We start from the raw sequence: 19,204 nt of genomic DNA, 5'->3' as shown, positions 1-19,204 counted from the left end.
TTTGCTGCTCTCTTTTAACATTCCCAGTTAATGAGTGTTCAGTTAAATCAATTTTCTGAAACTAATTTGCGTCTTTCTAAAGAATCCCAAATGGTACCTCAACAATTCTTGTTTTCTTCAGTGGGCTTTCCTCTCTATTAAAGATGTCTTGAAAAGGAAAGTTATTTTGAGATATCTAGAAACGCCTCTTAGAGATTTCCACATCGGCTCACTTTTGAGATCACTGAAATGCATTTCCACAGACCTCCTGTCCCTTGTTCAGAGCAGCTCAAAATAGAAGTCGGCCCCATTCAAAAGACCGCAAGTGGCTTTGAGACCACTCAAAATGGAACGGAAGTTATTACAAGATAATCGAGACAGACGCCCTTAGAGTATCTTGAAATGCACACACATTTTGAGATGCCTTCCTTCCCCTCCGTGTACGTATGGGCTGATGGGATTGTTACGGCCACCCCTTACAGTAGATATCAGCGCAATGGCAGTTCTGTTCAATGTGTGTCTCAATGAAGAACAGCAGTCGGGGGGAAAAGAAGTGGCCAGCATTGAGGGCAAGTTAACCTTGACAGTGGGGTTTGTACTTAAAACACAAAAGAGTTGATTCTTACATTTTCTGTTCAAAACTGTTTTCACAATAATTGTTGATAAGCTTTATTATTTCAGATGATCCAAGAGTGCGAGTGTGTGAGTGTGAGAAGATAAAAGAATGTAAGCAGTATGGCGTAGTGGGCAGGACAGAGGACTTTAATCCCTGCCTGTGTGGCTTTGAGCGAGTCACCTCACCAGCAGTCACTCCAGTTGTACAAATATTAACAATTATAAAATATCAAAGTCTAGCAAGTGACCTTAGGTAAAGGAGTCTACCAAATGTCATAATAATAGGACGACACCAAAATGAAAATCAGATTACATTTCTCCCATTTTCTTCACGTTCACCAGATTTGTCGTGTTTGACCCCACACTGCTGTCAGTGAGGCTCGTCATCCACACACTTTATATCCATGGTAATAGTCGCCAAGGTGATGGCTATCACAGTCACACACACACGGGGCCAATTTCGAGTCCTCGATTAACTTAAAATGGAGAGCCCACTGAGCCCACCCTGCTAACTGCTGTGTCACATTGCAGCCCTGCACATTTACATAAATGTCCTTTTGGGGGTCACACTTGCTCTTTACAGCAGCAAATTTATGGGGGGAATAAATACGCTGTAGCACAGGTTGGTAACAACTTACACTATAAAATGTCTAACACAAAAAGCCAGAGTGTGGCCAAAACCGTTTTCACTTTTAATGTAAAAAAAAAAAAAAAATTTTCTGGAGTAATATTTTTAAAACAATGACAGTTTGTGATGATCTAGTGAAATATTCACTAAGTGACATTACATCATTTCTACAACAGCAAAGATCCTCCTCCTCTCATGTACTCTACACTCTCTACAAAACGTGTTCTTCTACATTGAACAGAGGTAACAACAAAGTGACTGTCCTGCCTGTGACGTTAACATCTTGTTGTTTGTTTGTTTTTTTCCAGCAATGTTGGATCTCAAACGATCAAATCCATCCATCCGTCGTCCTCGGCTGGCCCTTGTTGGCTTCATATCCTAGCATGGGGATCCTCTGGTTAGACTTTGGGACTCCTCGAAGATTTTCCGGTTGGCTCTTCCCAAATTCAGCACCGAGTAGCTCCATGCAGAGAAGCTGCAGGCTCAGGATGGAGGCTTTCGTTTTCGTGTTGCTAGCCCAGACGTTATCTCTGCGTCGTTAAGTCATTCTGTTTTTGCAGCACCCTTTCCAGGTGAACGCCGTCACAAAGCGCCGTTGTTCAGTTGTCACAATGCAGCCGTCCACGTAATGGGGTCTGTTTAAGTAATCTGAAGTAGGCCAGCATTTACCTTTTTGGTGAATTTTGTTTGTGGGTCTTGTTGAAGTTAACTCAGACTCTGATTAAACGTTACTACCTAGCATTAGAAGTTCATTTTGTTGTGTTGAATGTCCATGGGCCCACTTGGTGAGCCCTCGCAGTCCACTAAAAACTTGGGGGTGTCATTCAGCAGCCATTTCGTTCCTTCTGCTGCAGTCTCTACTGAGCTAACTCAAGTAGGAAGCTTAAGACAGAAGAAGTGTCAGGAACGGGAACGACTGGCAGAGCTGGTCACACTGAGCTAACGGCACCATTCTTCGTTTGTTAATTTCTGTTTTTACCCCAGACTGCTCTCAGCTGCACTTGCAGGACTTTACAATCATGTTGGAGAGCTGCTCCACCTTGGGAGTCCTTCCGACATAATAAAGAATAGTCAGCGGCTCGAGGTCCTGAGGAACACAACATGGCGAGGCAGAAGCTTCCGGATTCAGAGTGTTGTAAAGGCCCAGTACCTGCAGGGAGAGGACAGCCGTTACACCAAGGGCACGCGTACCCAGCACCGTAATTAAAAATGGGCTTACTGTTTCTATAGGAAGACGTGGCATTAGTGTTGTCACATGCAGAGCTGAGTCAATTCTTGTTTCCGTGTGCGACCAACACGACACCACAAAAAACAAGAACGTGCGAGACAGCGGGTGCAGCATCTGTACCTGGGGCTTCCTCTGTCTTTAATAACACACACTGCACAAAGGGCAGGATGAGGCATCAGCCAAAGACGTACAGTGCATCCGGAAAGTATTCACAGCGCATCACTTGTTCCACATTTTGTTATGTTACAGCCTTATTCCAAAATGGATTAAGTTCATTTTTTTCCTCAGAATTCTACACACAACACCCCATAATGACAACATGAAAAAAGTTTACTTGAGGTTTTTGCAAATTTATTAAAACTAAAAAAACTGATAAATCCCATGTACATAAGTATTCACAGGCTTTGCTCAATACTTTGTCGATGCCCCTTTGGCAGCAATTACAGCCTCAAGTCTTTTTGAATATGATGCCACACGCTTGGCACATCTATCCTTGGCCAGTTTCGCCCATTCCTCTTTGCAGCACCTCTCAAGCTCCATCAGGTTGGATGGGAAGCGTCGGTGCACAGCCATTTTAAGATCTCTCCAGAGATGTTCAATCAGATTCAAGTCTGGGCTCTGGCTGGGCCACTCAAGGACATTCACAGAGTTGTCCTGAAGCCACTCCTTTGATATCTTGGCTGTGTGCTTAGGGTCGTTGTCCTGCTGAAAGATGAACCGTCGCCCCAGGCTGAGGTCAAGAGCGCTCTGGAGCAGGTTTTCATCCAGGATGTCTCTGTACATTGCTGCAGTCATCTTTCCCTTTATCCTGATTAGTCTCCCAGTCCCTGCCGCTGAAAAACATCCCCACAGCATGATGCTGCCACCACCATGCTTCACTGTAGGGATGGTATTGGCCTGGTGATGAGCGGTGCCTGGTTTCCTCCAAACGTGACGCCTGGCATTCACACCAGAGTTAAATCTTTGTCTCTTCAGAGATCTTAAAATGGCTGTGCACCGACGCTTCCCATCCAACCTGGTGGAGCTTGAGAGGTGCTGCAAAGAGGAATGGGCGAAACTGGCCAAGGATAGATGTGCCAAGCTTGTGGCATCATATTCAAAAAGACTTGAGGCTGTAATTGCTGCCAAAGGGGCATCGACAAAGTATTGAGCAAAGGCTGTGAATACTTATGTACATGTGATTTCTCAGTTTTTTTATTTTTAATAAATTTGCAAAAACCTCAAGTAAACTTTTTTCATGTTGTCATTATGGGGTGTTGTGTGTAGAATTCTGAGGAAAAAAATGAATTTAATCCATTTTGGAATAAGGCTGTAACATAACAAAATGTGGAAAAAGTGATGTGAATACTTTCCGGATGCACTGTATGCTGCTGCATCTTTAACATCAACAAAAGTGTCCACCACATGACCACTGAAACTCGCCCCTAAACTGCCTTATCGTCACACGAGCCCCAGAGATGAACCTGTTACCCTTCAGACAGGAGTGGACACGTAAAGCGATTTTAACCGTTGAATGGTGTAACCATGTGGCAAGAAGCAAATGGACCAAATTATTTTGCTCGGTCTTTGCTGAAGTAACAAGAGTCTCATGCAAGATTGAAAGCACAGCAGTAGGCCATAAAGTGGACCTCAGGCGTGGGCCACATGCTGTCTCAGTCCAGGTGACAGAGGATGGGACGGATTATTGAACAGCTTGACTGACAATGCTGTCCAGACAACAAGAACACTGCAGATGTCAACAAGTGGGGCGCTGCACGCAGAGTGAGGCTGCTTCCCAGTTGCCAAGGCCTGCTGTTCCCATCCAAATCCTTTGTAACAGAAGTAATATTGCATTGCCTCCAGCTACAGAGGATTCAGAAAAATTCAGCAGATTCATATTCACATTCTGCACACTATTGTGTTGCAAATTTAATTTTATATTGTGACTTAATAACCCATAATAACAAAGTGAGAGCAGGTTTTCAGAAATGTCTGCCAATTTAATAAAAATAAAAAAAACCTGAAATCTCTCATTCATTTAAGTATTCAGACCCTCCACATTGTGTGGACTGTTTATTTGAGATGGGACTAGAACTTACTAGAACTTGACTGGATTGCCTGTGGCAATCTGAATCGATTGGACACTGTTGAGACAGGCACGACAAGGCCCCACAATTCATAGCACACGTCAGAGTAAAAACACAGCCATGAAGTCCAAGAAACTCTCTGTGACCTCCACAATTAAACTGTGATGAGGCGTAGATCAGGACAGACTTTGAGCCTGCCAGGAACACAACAGTTGTGAAATGGAAAAAGTTTGGAACCACCAGGACTCTAGAGCTGGCTGTCTGGCCAAACTGAGTAACCGTGCAAGAAAGGCCTGGGTCATGGAGGTGACCAAAAACCCAATTGTTACTCTAACAGATCAATAGAAGTCCTCTGCTGAGACGGTAGTATGTGCTGGAAGGATAACCATCTCAGCAGCACTCCATCAGTCAGATGGAAGCCACACATAATAACCCACTTGGAGTTTGGTAAGGACTTGGAGAGCAAGAGGAGAAAGAATTGCTGGTCTGAAGAGGCAAAAATTTAAATCTTTGGGCAGTACATCTGACAAAGACCAGGCACTGCTCATCAGCTGCCTATCACGCTATAGGGGTGCTTCTCAGGGACAGGAAGACTGGTCAGAATTGAAGGAAAGATGAATGCAGCCAAATACAGAGAGGACTTTGATGAAAACCTGCTCCAGAGTGCATGTGACCTCAGATTGGGGTAAGGGTTCACCTCTCAGCACAACAATGTCCTGAAGCACACATCCAAGACAACACAGCGTCTGACTGTCCTTGAATGGCCAAACCAAAGCCCAGCCTTAAACCCCACTGAACATACGTGTGTAACGAGACGTAACGATGGCAGTTTACAGACGCTTCCCATCCAGTCTAACAAAGCTTGAAAGGATGTGCCAAGACAAATGGGATAAAGTGCAGGTGTGCAAGGCCTGAAGAGACTGACAACGAAGAGGACTCACAGCTGTAATTGCTGCCGAGAGGTACAAAGTTCTGAAGTAAGGGTTCAAATTCTTATATAAATGAGAGATTTCAGTTTTTGATTTGTAGTACATTTGGTAATGTTCCTAAAAACATGTTTTCGCTTTGTGCTTATAGGTTGAGTGCAAATTGATCAATTTAAAATAAAAATTGCAATATACAGTGTGCAGAAACTGAATGGTCCGATTCCTGTCTGAATTCACTGCATGTGCTTTTAGATGGCAACCCACCTAAATGTGAAAGTGCTTTGTGCAGCAAGTACTACAATTAAAATGCTCATGTGCCATTCCATTCACTGAGGCACGGGCACAGGGACTCGGGTGAAAAAGAAACTTGACTCATTCAGGCTGTTGAAGGGGTTACCATTTCAACTGGCAAAAGTAAAGGCCTGATGTTAAAACTAAGGCAAGAAATGAGATGTCTGTACCACCAGGGAGCCTCCTTCAAACTGAATTTCTTAAAGAGGACAGCAAGTCCACCTGTCCCTGTGCACAGGGCCTGCTTCTACCCACCCTGCTGTGTGTCGTGTCGGCACTCCTCAGATACGGACACGGGCCCGAGCAGAAATTAGCATAGTATCCTTTGGGCTCATGAATCCATTTCCAGTCCAAGTCCTGACGAAAGTCAATGTAGAGAGGACGAACACAGCAGTTCTCTTCATAATTCCTGGAAATCAAAGCACAGAGATTTCGGTGAGGATTTGTGGGGTGGAGTACTTCAAGAATCCAAAAAGGAGTTCATGAGGACCACACGTGCTGACTTGGACAACTTAACAGAAATGACGGAGGTGTAGTTCCAGTAACACCAAACCTACAGAATATCCCCCATCTCACAGCTGGGCATTCCGTTTATATGAAATAAGAAGTCCTGTCTGAAAGAACTCGCTTCGGCCCCCTATCTGTGTATGGAAGTGTACCTTAGCGGTGCAGGAAGATGCCTGCCCTCTTATCTCAACCAAGTGTTCTGTGGTTGGATGGGTTTTTCCAGTATAGCACCCTCTTCCATGATTAGGCTTATGGAGAAGGAAACCAAGACAATACTCTGAAACAGGTGGTCTCACTTGGCTGTCAAAATTAATCCTCCATGAGTGTGTCGGCAGGCCTTTGATTATTTGAAGTTAGTGAGCCTGCAGAGAAGACCTTGAGGTGTGGCTATGACTGACACTTAATCCTAGTGTTAAAAGACTTGATGTGTGTATAATGTTAGCATTTGAGATCAACTGAGACTGGGGGCGTCCAGTCATACCCCATAAAGGAAATGAGGCCAAGACAAGAAAATGGGGGCTGTGTTCATTTCCTACCTTTACTGTGATGAAGAGAGTTGGGAGTGCTGACACGTTTCATGTACCCGATGGCCTACATTAAGAGGGCCAGACCTTGGTGTAAATGACCAGAGGGATCTCTTGTGGGTGACTCCAGGAGAGTTGAGGTGTCTGGCCATTACACAGCAGCTGGTTGGGTTGTGCTTGGTGCTTCCTTTCAGAGCAATGCCAACATGTTACCACATGCAGGCCACATGATATGTCATTTTCATTATTTTTTAATCTGTACTATTGGAGGAGGGATGTGTCCTGGGGCCTCATGTATAAACGGTGCGTGCGCACAGAAATGTTGCGTACGAACGTTTCCACGCTCAAATCGCGATGTATAAAACCTAAACTTGGCGTAAAGCCACGCACATTTCCATGGTACCTCATACCCTGGCATACGCAATTTCTCTGCTCGGTTTTGCAGACTGGCGGCACCCAGTGTCAAAGCAGTGCTACTGTTCCTGTGTGGTTACCCTTTCTTTCTTAGACCCACATTCCTGACGCGGATTTATAAATACACTGAAACTAACTGCATATTGTTTATTACTGTAATGCATCTGATTGTAATTAACCTGCAGCAATATAATGGTCCAGGGAATAGCCATAGTATTCCAAATACCATAACTGCTTTAGCGTTGTTACGCTCACTGCATCTTCATCTTCTTTCAGCTGCTCCCGTTAAGGGTTGCCATAGCGGATCATCTTTTTCCATATTACTCTCACTGCACCACTCGGAGTATTTATATCACTGTATCTGAGTGGGGAATCACAGCAGCAGCTGATCGGAAAGAGAATTATCGGTATACAGTTTCAAACACACACTACCTCAGCCACAACGCGTCAAAGTCTTTCCTGTATGGACCGCGCGGTTCAGAAACAGTTTCATCCCAAGAACTCTAAAGGCACTCAATCAGTCCATCAAGTGCTCCTTGTAGAACTGTTTGTACTTATAAGTACAATCACCTCACTGTAAACTTGCACTACAGTTATAATATTGCACAACCTGCGCCACTTTATAAAGCGCGTATGATGACGATATCATTTTTAAGATGAAATGCAGCAAAATATGTTGCTTATAGTATACAGATAAAACTTTAACTTCATTTAAATAATCAGTATTGTTAATAATTAAACATGTGAGGATACGGTGCAGCAGTGCTAGCTAGTTCACGGATAGCTCCTGCCTTGCGCTGTATTATTGCTGGTGCTGACGCGACACTGGAAGGATAGACGAATAGAATAATTAAACATGTACTACGAAGATATTTCAATGTTCCTTAAAAGTTTTGAAGAATCGGTGTTCTAAGCTTACAAATGGCTTAACGTCTATTACAGAGCTGATTGTGTGGCGATTGGGTATTTGGAGAAAGAAAAGTAAGGACAGGAATTGGAGGTTAGTACGTTTGAAAGAGACAGTACTTCTGTAATTATTTCATCGAAGGTCGTGCATGGCGCAGCAAGCCTCTTGCGTGAGATATGAACAATCACTGCGCCACCGTGTTCCCATGTTTAATAACATGCATTCATTCCTGTCATCATGAAAAAGATATCACGTATACATCTCAGTATTTTAATTATTCAGAGAGCTGTAATATCACGAATGTAATGGATTCTGTGTCCTGTCGGAGAAAGAGAAAGAATGGAAGCACGTAGAGGATCAAACACGGAACAAAGCATTTAACGTGCTACTTGAGAAACTAGTAAAATAAACGATTTTAAGATGAAGTCTATGATGTTCTACTTTAATGACAAAATAAACTACGTGATTAAAGTGGAAATTTCGAGATTAAAGTTGACATTTCGTGCTTTTTTTCCCCCACTGTGTGCCTATTTTTTTCTCTGTACCCTAATAAGCTTTCATATGACACTCAGACGGTGGGCTACGAGTCGCCTTTTCACTCCGACTTTGATACGTGACAACTTCTTTTTTATTTCGGGCACTGTGCGACTTTGTGAACTCGATTTTTCGAGTTTCTCCAATGCTGTGTCACTCGATCAACTTTCTTTTGTTGATTATACCACTGTTTAAACCAACAAATAGTACGTTTTTCCTTTGCCTCCACTTGGTATTCGCTGAAATTCTTATATTTTCTCCCGTGCTTTTCCCATTGTCTTTTCACAGAAGGCTATTTATATCGATTTGCATATTCAAAGAGGCATAATTCTGGGAGGAGTTGGGGCGGGACAGAAGGCGCGTGCACGTGCGTTACTTTTCACGCTGATCGGGATTTATGTAGTGGAAGAACGTGAAAGTTTGCGTACGCACAGATTCCTGCATCTGGATTTTTCTGTGCGTACGCACAATCCCGCTTTTGTGCTTACGCCATGTTATAGTGCGAGTTCTACGCACGGCGTTATACACGAGGCCCCTGGTCTTTTGGTTTCCTCCAACAGTACAAAGACATGCAGGTTGGGTAGGTTGGCGATGTTCAATTAGACCCTAATGGGTGGCTCTGTCTTTTTGCCTACAATGGGCTGCTGTCCTCCCTAACCAGTGTTTCCAGCTTCTGCCCTATGCTTGCTTGGATAGGCCCCAGTTTCTCTGTGACCCCACACAGGATAAACTAGGTTTAGATGATGGATGGATGGATGGAGGTTGTGGCCGTGTTTGCATATATGAACTAAAAGTCACCTCTGTCTGCTGTATATGGAGACAAGAACTGTAAGTGGTTTCTTTTAAGTGTGTCAAGTGGGCAGTTTGCTACAAGAATGAATGCTGAAAGACGAGATGCCTGTTTTGGATCTTAATGGATCTGCACTGTTTAACCTCCTTAGCATTACATTTTTTTCTCAAAAAAACATAAGCACCGCACTTTTTGGCTTGAAAAATGACATATGATACAAACAATGAAGAATAATAATATGAAATGAACAATAATGATGATGCTACTATAGTCAAATTAGGTCTTTTGTGTGGTATCTTTGAACGGACAAACTGCTTAGGTGTACCGTCATTTAACCAACACTGTTCAACGTAACAGTTTGTCTCAACAACAATTCTTTGATCACATCATCATCAAGAAATAACTTCAAGTAAGTAAATGGGTCTTGGCTGTCAATGTTCACTTTTACTCCTGGCTGCCCCACAAAATCAAAACGAGGTGCTGCTGGTTTATATGAAGCAGGGTCAACAGAAGCCCAAATGCGACTGTCACTTTCTGATTCATCACTGTCCGTTTCAATTTCACTGCCTGAAGACATATTCACTTTGTCATCACTGCTTGTATCACTGTCACAACACACACCTGGGCTGACGCTTATGTAAGACATACCTATACCGTTGCTTTAAGTAACGCTTAGGACTAACACTGTTAGCACTTTTACAGTGCGAGAAATCCTCGCATCTAATGCTTACTATGCAAGACGCATCTGTACAGTTGCCCAGTGACACTTTGGGATAGCAAGAGTATCACTCGGGTCTAATGTTAAGGAGGATCTGAGGCTGACGTCACTGCACTTTTGCAAGCAAGCACTGAAGTTTGTGAAAAGGTTAAGAATCCTCTCACTCTGATAATCACTAAAACCAAAGTTAGAAAAGCCCCTAGGCTATAAATGGTGCTGGTTTTTCATGGATTCTTGTTCCATATTAATAAAGAATGGCTTTCCAGGATTGTAATTGAACAGCTGCCTCCTGCATGATAACGCATACTCATTGTATTTGCTGATCATGTGACCAGTGCCATCACCCCTACTGGTATAGTTAGAGAGCCTTACGAAAAGCAGTAATTGGTGTCCAACGCCCGCTTCCTGCGATGGCCGTTGGCCTGGCTGGTGAGCCGATGAGGTGGGAGCATCATGAGGATGAGATGAGGGTAGAAGTCCTTCCGCTTCTGTAGGCGCCCCAGATCTCCTCGGCTGTGCTCTTCATATTCTCCGTCTACACCTGTGAATTAGAAAAGTAATTTCCGGATTATTTTTAACAGATGTACTTCTAAGACTCGGGGTGACACTTCACATTTTTCAAACCGGTTTAGCACTTGATTTGGGTGACCTTTACCCATAATTTACAAGCCGCAGGACTTACAAACTGCAAGCAGATTTCGTAAGAAAAGAAATGGTGAAAATGCCAGAAAACTTTGGTTTAACAGGTACAAAGTGAAATGTGTCACTGAACTACAACAGGATTTGCACTGGAGGGTGCGGGAATGGGCTAACAGGCCAATTCAAACTATAAAGGCCTTGCACTTTCTAACTCTCTGGGTCACATTGTCATTTAGTCTGCAGGCCCATCCACCTGGGCATGGCTCTCTCCACTGGACAGTAAGGTCTTTTAGTCCTTGAGCCTTTTCCTTCTAAGACTGAGCGCTCTCATTATTCTCTGTTCCCCTTTCTTCTCTGCTGTGGGTTCTCATTGTAGTGCCTGATGTTGGCATACCCATCACTCTGCACCTGTTCAACCTGCTGGAGTGAATATGTACCTTCTGTTGGCCTGAACAAGGATGGTCTGTGTCTGGGAGGCCTCACCAACAGAGCTCCATTACTTTTAAAAGGCTTGGCTTCCGCCATCAACCATAATGCTCTTAACATCTGTTCCAACGATGTGAAAGTGCCAGCAACAACATTCCCAGAAATAAGAGCTTCAGGCATTTCCTGCAGAAGACACTCAAGTTGTCCAGGTAAAGTAAGTAAGTAAGCATTCTGCCTCACTTGGCCTCTATTGAACCAGACAAGATGTTTACAAGGTGCTGGACACCCAGTATTGGCATTCATGTTATAATCCTGTTGTTTTTTGCTAATATTGCTCCACTGGGTAGTGGAAGCCCAAAGATGTGCTTTTCAGTGACAGCTTCAGAAGATGGAGTGCTAGTTAGAGGTAAAGGGTGAATGAAGGCATTTGGAAAGCTTTAATTGTTCTTCCACTCCCAGAATCCTCTTAGACCACTACAGGGTCAAAGAACCTACTTCAGCGGCATCATGTCCAGGGCACCAATCCATTAGAGGGCATAATTATTCATGCCTGGCCATCACGGTGTTGTCCATAAAGTGAATCTACATCCCTTTGGGACGTGAGGGAACCCTCAAAAGCAGTGTCCATTTTAGAATTTATGCTTCTTTCATATGCAAATACAAGTTTCTGATTTGGAATTTCCACGTGATTGCCCGACGAGCTTGAAGCCACAAATCGGGATAATTTAGCTTGGGCGCTATGAAAATCCCAATGGCACGTGAATGCAGCATTGAGCCTCAGCCTGTGGAGCTGTGCGTTACACAGCACCAGGACAGGCAGCAAGTTCTACCTCGAACCATGTGACACATGTGAACGTCTGCTACGTCTTTGTAGACACAACCGTGATGTTCACATTGTGCAAGCACACAAACGGAACCGAGGTACATGAGGAGACGAACAATGGTGTAAGACCAAATATGCATACTAATGTAAGTTTTAAACCAAAGTTTAAGTGTAAAAGTAAAACAACTTTAAAAATAGCTTGCCTTAATGCTAGAAGTATAAAAAAATAAAACAAGTCAGTTGGAGTTGTATGTTGCTGAGCATAGTTATGATGTTTTACCAGTAATCTGAAACCTGGATAAATAACAGATTCTATAACATAGAAGGATACACATTTGTAGGAGGGATGGACAGAACAGAAATGGAGGGGGGTTGTTGCCATTTATGCAAAACAGAATTTAAATGCAAGTCTTCTTCAGTTGGCTGATGAGCCCCATCTTAGGAGATCTGACTTTGTCTGGAAAGCATTGGGGAACGAGGTCTTCTTTTAGGAGTGTGCTGTAAAAAATGCAGACAGTCATTTCATAGACAAGTTTAAAGGGGAAAGTTACAGTCATGGGGGGGGGACCTTTAACTACCCAAATATTAACTGCAAATAGCAGAGCACAAGAGCAGGAGTTTTTAGATGTAATCAGTGACTGTTTTTAACACAATATGTTAAAGCACCAACTCTGGGCCTGTATGGATTTAGTATTTTGTAATAATCAAGATAGAATTGAGTGAGGGTGTAGAGGTGATTGAACCACCAGGGTCAAGTGACCATAATGTAATACAATTCTTAGTACTTTGGAAGAGCACAGATGTAAAGACTAAAACTGTCAAGTTTACATTGGTAGGGCAAATTTTAAACAGATGCAGCAAATTATAAAAGAGGTAAAGCTTTTAAATGTGAAGATATCTGATGAGCAGTGAATCATTTTACACATAATACGGAACAGGGATATCCAAAGCTGGAGTTAGTACAAAAAAAGAAAAAAACATCAGCAGTGGGTTAATAAAAAGTTCTGAACAACTGTGTAAGGCGTAAAACACTAATACCTCCAATGGTAATCAGGGGGCGTATGAGGACACGAGGGTATCCATTAAGAAGGTTATTGGGTAGGCTAGTGAGGAATATAGCAGATAAGGCTAAAGACAAGTAGGAGGAGAAGTGCATCAGGAATAGTAAAGGGGAATTAAAAATACAGTTGGTGAAATAGCAGATGCTATAAACTCGTATTAATCTGAGGTCTTCACATGTGAGCAAGAAGATGACCTCCCACTAAGGAGGTACTGAGTGATTTCAAAATTGTAGAGGGAGAAGAAGTATAGCTTAGATTAAATAGGCTGAAATCAAACCAATCACCAGGACCAGATAAAATTTAAGGAATATAGCGAGTGCATATTTAAACCCTTGATGCACATTTTTAGGAAGTCGCTGCACACTCTGGAAATTCCAAAGGACTAGAAAATGGCAAATATTACCCTGTTATATAAAATGGTGACCAGGCAACTCCAAGCCACTATAGGCCAGTAAACTTAACTTGCATCACAGGTAAATTAATGGAAGGAATTATTAAGGAAAGATTAGGCAGCACATGACATGGGTTCAGAAAGGGAAGGTCAATTTACCAACTTGCTGGAATTCAATGAGGAAGCAACAAATGGGTAAGTGTAATATTATATTATTTTTCTGTACTTTCATAAAGCATTTGATAAGGTGCCGCATGAAAAGGTTGGGCATCAAACTAAAAGAGGTTCGGAGTTCAGGGTGATGTTTTTAGGTGGGTGCAGAATCGGCTCAGACACAAGAAGCAGAGGGCGATGGTGTGAGGGACCTTCTCAGAACTGGCCGATGTTAAGAGTGGTGTTCCACAGGGGTCAGTGCTATTTATAATAAATGATTTAGATTGAAATATAAATAACAAGCTGGTTAACTTTGCAGATGATCTACAATCTGTTGAATTATTACAGAGAGATTTGGACAGCATACAGGCTTTGGCAGATTTGTGGCAGGTGAAATTTAATGTCAATAAATCTAAAGTATTACACATATGAAGTTAAAATGTTAGGTTTGAATACACAACGGGAGGTCTGAAAATCAGAAGTACACCTCATGAGAAGGCCTTACGAGTCGTAGTGGACTCAACACAGTCAACTGCCAGATAGTTGTGAAGCCGTTAAGGACAACGAAACGTTATTCTAATTATGAGGAAAGGATCAAAGAGCTGAGCCTTTTCAGTTTAAGAAAAAGAAGATTAAGAGGAGACATGACTGAAATGATTAAAATTATAAAGAGAATTAGTACAGTGGATCGAGACTGTTATTTTAAATTGAGTTCATCAAGAACATGGGGACACAGTTGGGAACTTGTGAAGGTAAATTTTGAACAAACTTTAGTAAGTTGTTCTTCACACAGGAAACCATAGACACAGAGAGTAGGCTACCAAATAGTGTGGTAGACAGCAGGGGCCTCGTGTAGTGCTGTGCATAGAATTCACACTAAAACATGGAGTTCAGACAAAAGTGGAAATGTTCATACACACAAAAAAATTGAGATGCACAAAACTGCACGGGGGTGAGGCTGCCATGAAAATGTGTTTGGTTTTGATACTTCACCATGTCATTTTTGTGTGTACGTACTGTTTATGCATGAGGCCCTAGAACTTTAGGGATTTCAAAACTTTTGTTATTTTGGAAATATTAAGTGGATAGGACTGGTGAGCTTTGTTGGGCTAAATGGCCTGTTCTCATCTAGATTGTCCTGATGTTCCAATGCTCTAATAGTAGTAGCTCAAAATTCGTAAAATTATGTTGCTGCTGATGTGCTTGTGACTTTCTAATTGGTGATGATCCAATATCCTCCCAACTTCTTTTTACATTTGTAATCATATGTACTGTTAACCACCATACTTTTGAAAGTAACACCAACTGCTCAGGTGTATTGCTCTTTGAATGGTGGGAAACAAAGTGACCACAGGTCAGCAACATAACAGTATCCTCTGCTCCAGCCCCGCACTTGAAAACAGTCAGTCCCCTAAGCAGCCTTACCATGCCAGCCAGCAAGAGAAGATTGGAAACCGTGATATAATTTGATCTAGCTGTATCTAAAACAAAAGCTGAGAAAAATGATGCCAAATGTTTGCATGAATCTCACAACATCAGATTTTCGAAAGATTCAGTCAAAGCTCACTATAAAGACAAGCAGCTTCAAAGGGAACTCCGCAGTTCACATCTTTGTCTCCAAAGAAGAAAAAGTAAAAATCTCACATTTAAACCAAAGACCTGTAAGAAAACCTGGGATGTCTGTTTTAACTTGCGGATGGATAGCAGGGGCACGTCTGGTAACCTTTTTTTGGGTTATGCACAGTGTCATACCTTTGAACTTGACCTCCAAAACTTCATTGATGTTGTCACTGATGTCCCCCTTCGGGTGGAACATGTGGCAGGGGCAATGCACACGGATTTCCAGCCCAAGGTTGGTCTCTAGAAAAATAAAGCAAATTGTATGGTAAACAAGTGTGAAGGTGACTGCTTTGTACCATAATCTACCTCGATTGTAATCGCAATTTAAAAAACATAAACCTGTACTGGAGAAACGTGAGACTAAAAGGCAGACATTGTCTCTCATGTGGCAGAGGCTGAAGATGTAGTTTCAGGATAAAAGAGCGGAGCCTCTCCCTACCCTCACCACGGTATATGCAAAGAAAGTGTGTCAAACTTTTAATCTGAGCTTTACACTCCTCTCCCTCATGGCCTGTAACTCTTCAAGTCAGGCAAGTCACGTTCAGCATGTAGCCAAGCGCATTTATCTTTTTTACTTTTTTTTCTTTTCTCTGCTCCTCTACCTTTATTTTGATCTCTCCATTTAACTGCACTGGTGTCACGTGTATGCTTTGTGTTATTGCTGGAAAGAGACACATCCCAGTGTGCATCATCTGATTAGGCCTTTGTGGGCTGACACGCTTCTTCTTGTGCCAGGAGCGTTTCTTCTTTTTTTCCTCCCAGCTGAGTAGTCTTTCTCTGCCCATTGAAATGCCTGACTGCACACATGTATGCCTCTTTCAGTGTAGCCTTCATTAATTGGTGAAGGTCTCTTCTTTGTTTTGCTCACAGAAGATATTTAGATAGGCAGTACCCTATTTCTAGTTGTGAGCTCATCAATAATTGTGTTTTTTTAAAAAAAGTGTAGGGGTGCTAGACTTTACTGCCCACGGTGCATGGCATTTTGTTATGTGGGTCTCCGTTGCTCACCTGCTCAAATATGATCTGCGCCCTTCTCCCCATTTTAAAATGACCGTCATTACAAGGATGCTAATTATATGTGGAAAATGTAGCAAAATGTAAATTATAAAGATGAGGTGTAACTTGGTGAGCTTAAAGAAGCACTGATGTACACTAACACAAGGCAATGTGCTCCAGCATTTAAAGAGTTGACGTTACTTCCTGCTCAAAATGTACAAAGCACTAGTGACGGCACCTACTGGTATAATTGTGTGCGATTCTAGTCACATCATGCCCTGGAAGGCCGGCTATGGGCATCAACTAAAGGGACCATCCAATTCCAACAGTCTTGACCACAAAAGACTGAACACGAAACAGGATTCACATTTTTAGAATCCTTGTATACATCAGCATATTGACTGTAATGGAAACCTACACTTGAGGATATTGATGGAACAACAGAAGCCAGAAATGCGGGCTGGCAGAGTTAGGAATGAGATGCCCAGACATACAACGTAGTTGAAGAGGACATTTTGCTCATTTACACTAATACAACATTCATTTATTTAAAAGCATCTTACACATCATAACTAGTTCACAGTACTGCTGTTTTTTATTTTTCTACGATTTCAGCACTGGCAAGTGAAGTGACTTATGGAAGCCACACTGGCCATTACTGACCGGAGTTGAACCTTGAGCTTTACTGTCCAAATGGTGAATGTCTTCAATCCTCGAAAGCTTCCAGTTATGATGGTTCCTAAGGACAACTTTGCCAATGGTGATGCTGTGATTTTAAGGCCATTAGCTAATGAACTGAGTGTGATGGAGTCACTCTTCTACTCATTTCTGAGCAACAGTATGACGACAACACAATACAAAACTAACACGGAACTGGGACGCCAACCGTGTTCCTGTTGTATTGGCGTTACATATCATGTAGAATAGATAGATAGCGACAGTGACGACATAATGAAACTGAGCAACAGTTGGAGTGTCTCACCACATCCTCACTAATGGATCAATGAAATTAAAACACAATTTCAAAAAATGCTACAGTTAACCAATTAAAAGCCAGTAGTGAACCAGTAAAATGACAAAGATGAGAGACAAGGAAGACAAATAAACACTGATGCCAGACCCAGCTGTCAAAAAAAGAAGGGCAGGTTTGAGAGATGTGTTTTTCCGCGAGTCCGACTCAAATCGTAGTCCTCCCACTCCAGTTACTTGTCGTAGTATACTATAGTTTAATCTTTGACATGGGACTCCTGCTGTCCAGCTTCATCTCCATTTGCCAGCCCATCCGTGATCCCAGCACTAACCTCTGTAGGTGAGCCACTCCTTAACGGTCTCAGTGACATCGAAGGATATCCACTCCTTCTGACCCTTCGTCAAGACGTTCTTTCCACTGATGTATCGATGCTTTGGTATGTGATTATCAGTCTTCAGGATCTGAAAAGATGAAAAGGACCATCGTTACTGTGTTCAGTATGACACCGGTCACACAGGATCTCGTCCATAACTATAATCTTTGAGTTAACATCTCCAAGGACAATAACACAGGTGTCGCATAATAGTGTGTGCAGTTCCCATAGACGATCCTATTGGCTCTAGAAGCAGATGGCAGGTTTACACCAGCTGATTGGATGTTAAGACATTCTTAACTGGCTGGTCACACGTTCTCATGAAGAACAGCTCAATGATGTCCAGAGAGACTGCACAATGGCATTCAATACTCAAAAGTTAGTATGGGAATGAATCTGCACTTTCCGATCTTACTGTATATGAAGAAACTATACTTTTAAGTAACTTGTGAAGTGCACCACAGTGCACTACCTGCTGGCAATCGCTAGACAGGCCATGTGCTAAACTTGAAGTGCAGCTGTTTTACTGAAAGAAAGAAAGGCGTGCCGTGTGTGTAGACTAGAAGGAGGTGGCAGCAGTGTCTCACATGGTTGAAGCACACAACAGGCCTATGAGAAGTGCCAAAGAGATGACCCGCTGGTAAGAGGTTTCCTAAGCTAACGAAACCCTCCAAATGACAGCACCTACCTAGCAGGAGAGGTTCTTAACATGGCGGTGGGTGGGGGTGTCATTTGCAGCTGTGGGTAAGTGGGCAATGTCGATACTGGACACAAGAGTGCGGTTAAACCCAGTCTGACTGTGTTTTTGGACAGAGACTGAGGCCTTGAGGGATTGGCAGTGTTCCCAAGTACTGAGAAGTACGATTCTATTACTTTTTTAAAAATGAGGATTGGCAGGTAGGTAGCAGCACACAGTCCAGGGGTCTCATGTCTAAAGCTTGCGTGCAAAAAAAGAGGCTTGAAATGTGTGTACGTAACTTCCCATGCAAATGTCGGGATTTATAAACGAAAACTTGACAGGTGAACGTTGGTATATTTACAGCAGCTCTGACCCATCCATACTCAACATTTGTGAGGAACAGAGAAGTGACAACACCCCTTATCAAGCACGGAAATACGGCTAAACCAGCTAAATGAAAACTCACACATATAATAATTCATATCACTGAACCATTATTATAATGTGCGTTGACATGACAAACAAATTACATGTCAAATGTGATGAAGTGATGCACAGACTGTACAGTATTTTAGGCCTATGCTATGTATTTGCACTGAATAACTTTTTTTTTTTGGTTTTTTGTCAGTTTATCTATCGGCTTCCTGCTGTCACTTGTCAGAGAACTGGGTGTCAGGTCAGGAATATCTCAGCAAAGCTTCAGTCTGTAATGCCCTCTGTGCTAGAAGCCATTAACTGACAGAAGAGTCACTATATTCAGTTTTGTATTTTGTGGGTGCACATACAGAAAACATAACCTGTCTTTGCCAGCATAGAAAACAGGGTCCTGTTCTGCTAACCTAATCAGAGCAATTTACTGCTCTCATATTGCAACAACAGCATCTAGCAAGAAATAGACAAGCCATCTGTGATGCCAAGATGTGGCTGACTAATGTCATGGCAAAGT

The 19,204-nt window shown here is 42.5% G+C and overlaps 1 protein-coding gene across 1 annotated transcript in view; it reads right to left on the bottom strand.

Moving 5' to 3' along the window:
- Nucleotides 1-1,740: 1,740 nt before the first annotated feature.
- The window catches only part of tgfb3 (transforming growth factor, beta 3), a 51,075-nt gene continuing 33,611 nt past the window's right edge, over nt 1,741-19,204 (bottom strand). Inside the window, exons 3-7 of the mRNA XM_028822332.2 lie at nt 17,538-17,667; nt 15,373-15,480; nt 10,500-10,668; nt 5,989-6,142; nt 1,741-2,372 (exon numbers count right to left, since the gene is read on the bottom strand). Coding sequence (XP_028678165.1) covers nt 2,214-2,372; nt 5,989-6,142; nt 10,500-10,668; nt 15,373-15,480; nt 17,538-17,667 — 720 coding nt within the window. The 3' untranslated portion in view covers nt 1,741-2,213. The remainder of the gene's footprint in view (nt 2,373-5,988; nt 6,143-10,499; nt 10,669-15,372; nt 15,481-17,537; nt 17,668-19,204) is intronic.

Source organism: Erpetoichthys calabaricus, chromosome 16 (assembly GCF_900747795.2).
Source record: "Erpetoichthys calabaricus chromosome 16, fErpCal1.3, whole genome shotgun sequence".
NCBI lineage: Eukaryota > Metazoa > Chordata > Cladistia > Polypteriformes > Polypteridae > Erpetoichthys > Erpetoichthys calabaricus.
The sequence above is the reverse complement of the archived record's forward strand: the minus strand, read 5'-3'. Positions and strand labels throughout refer to the sequence as shown.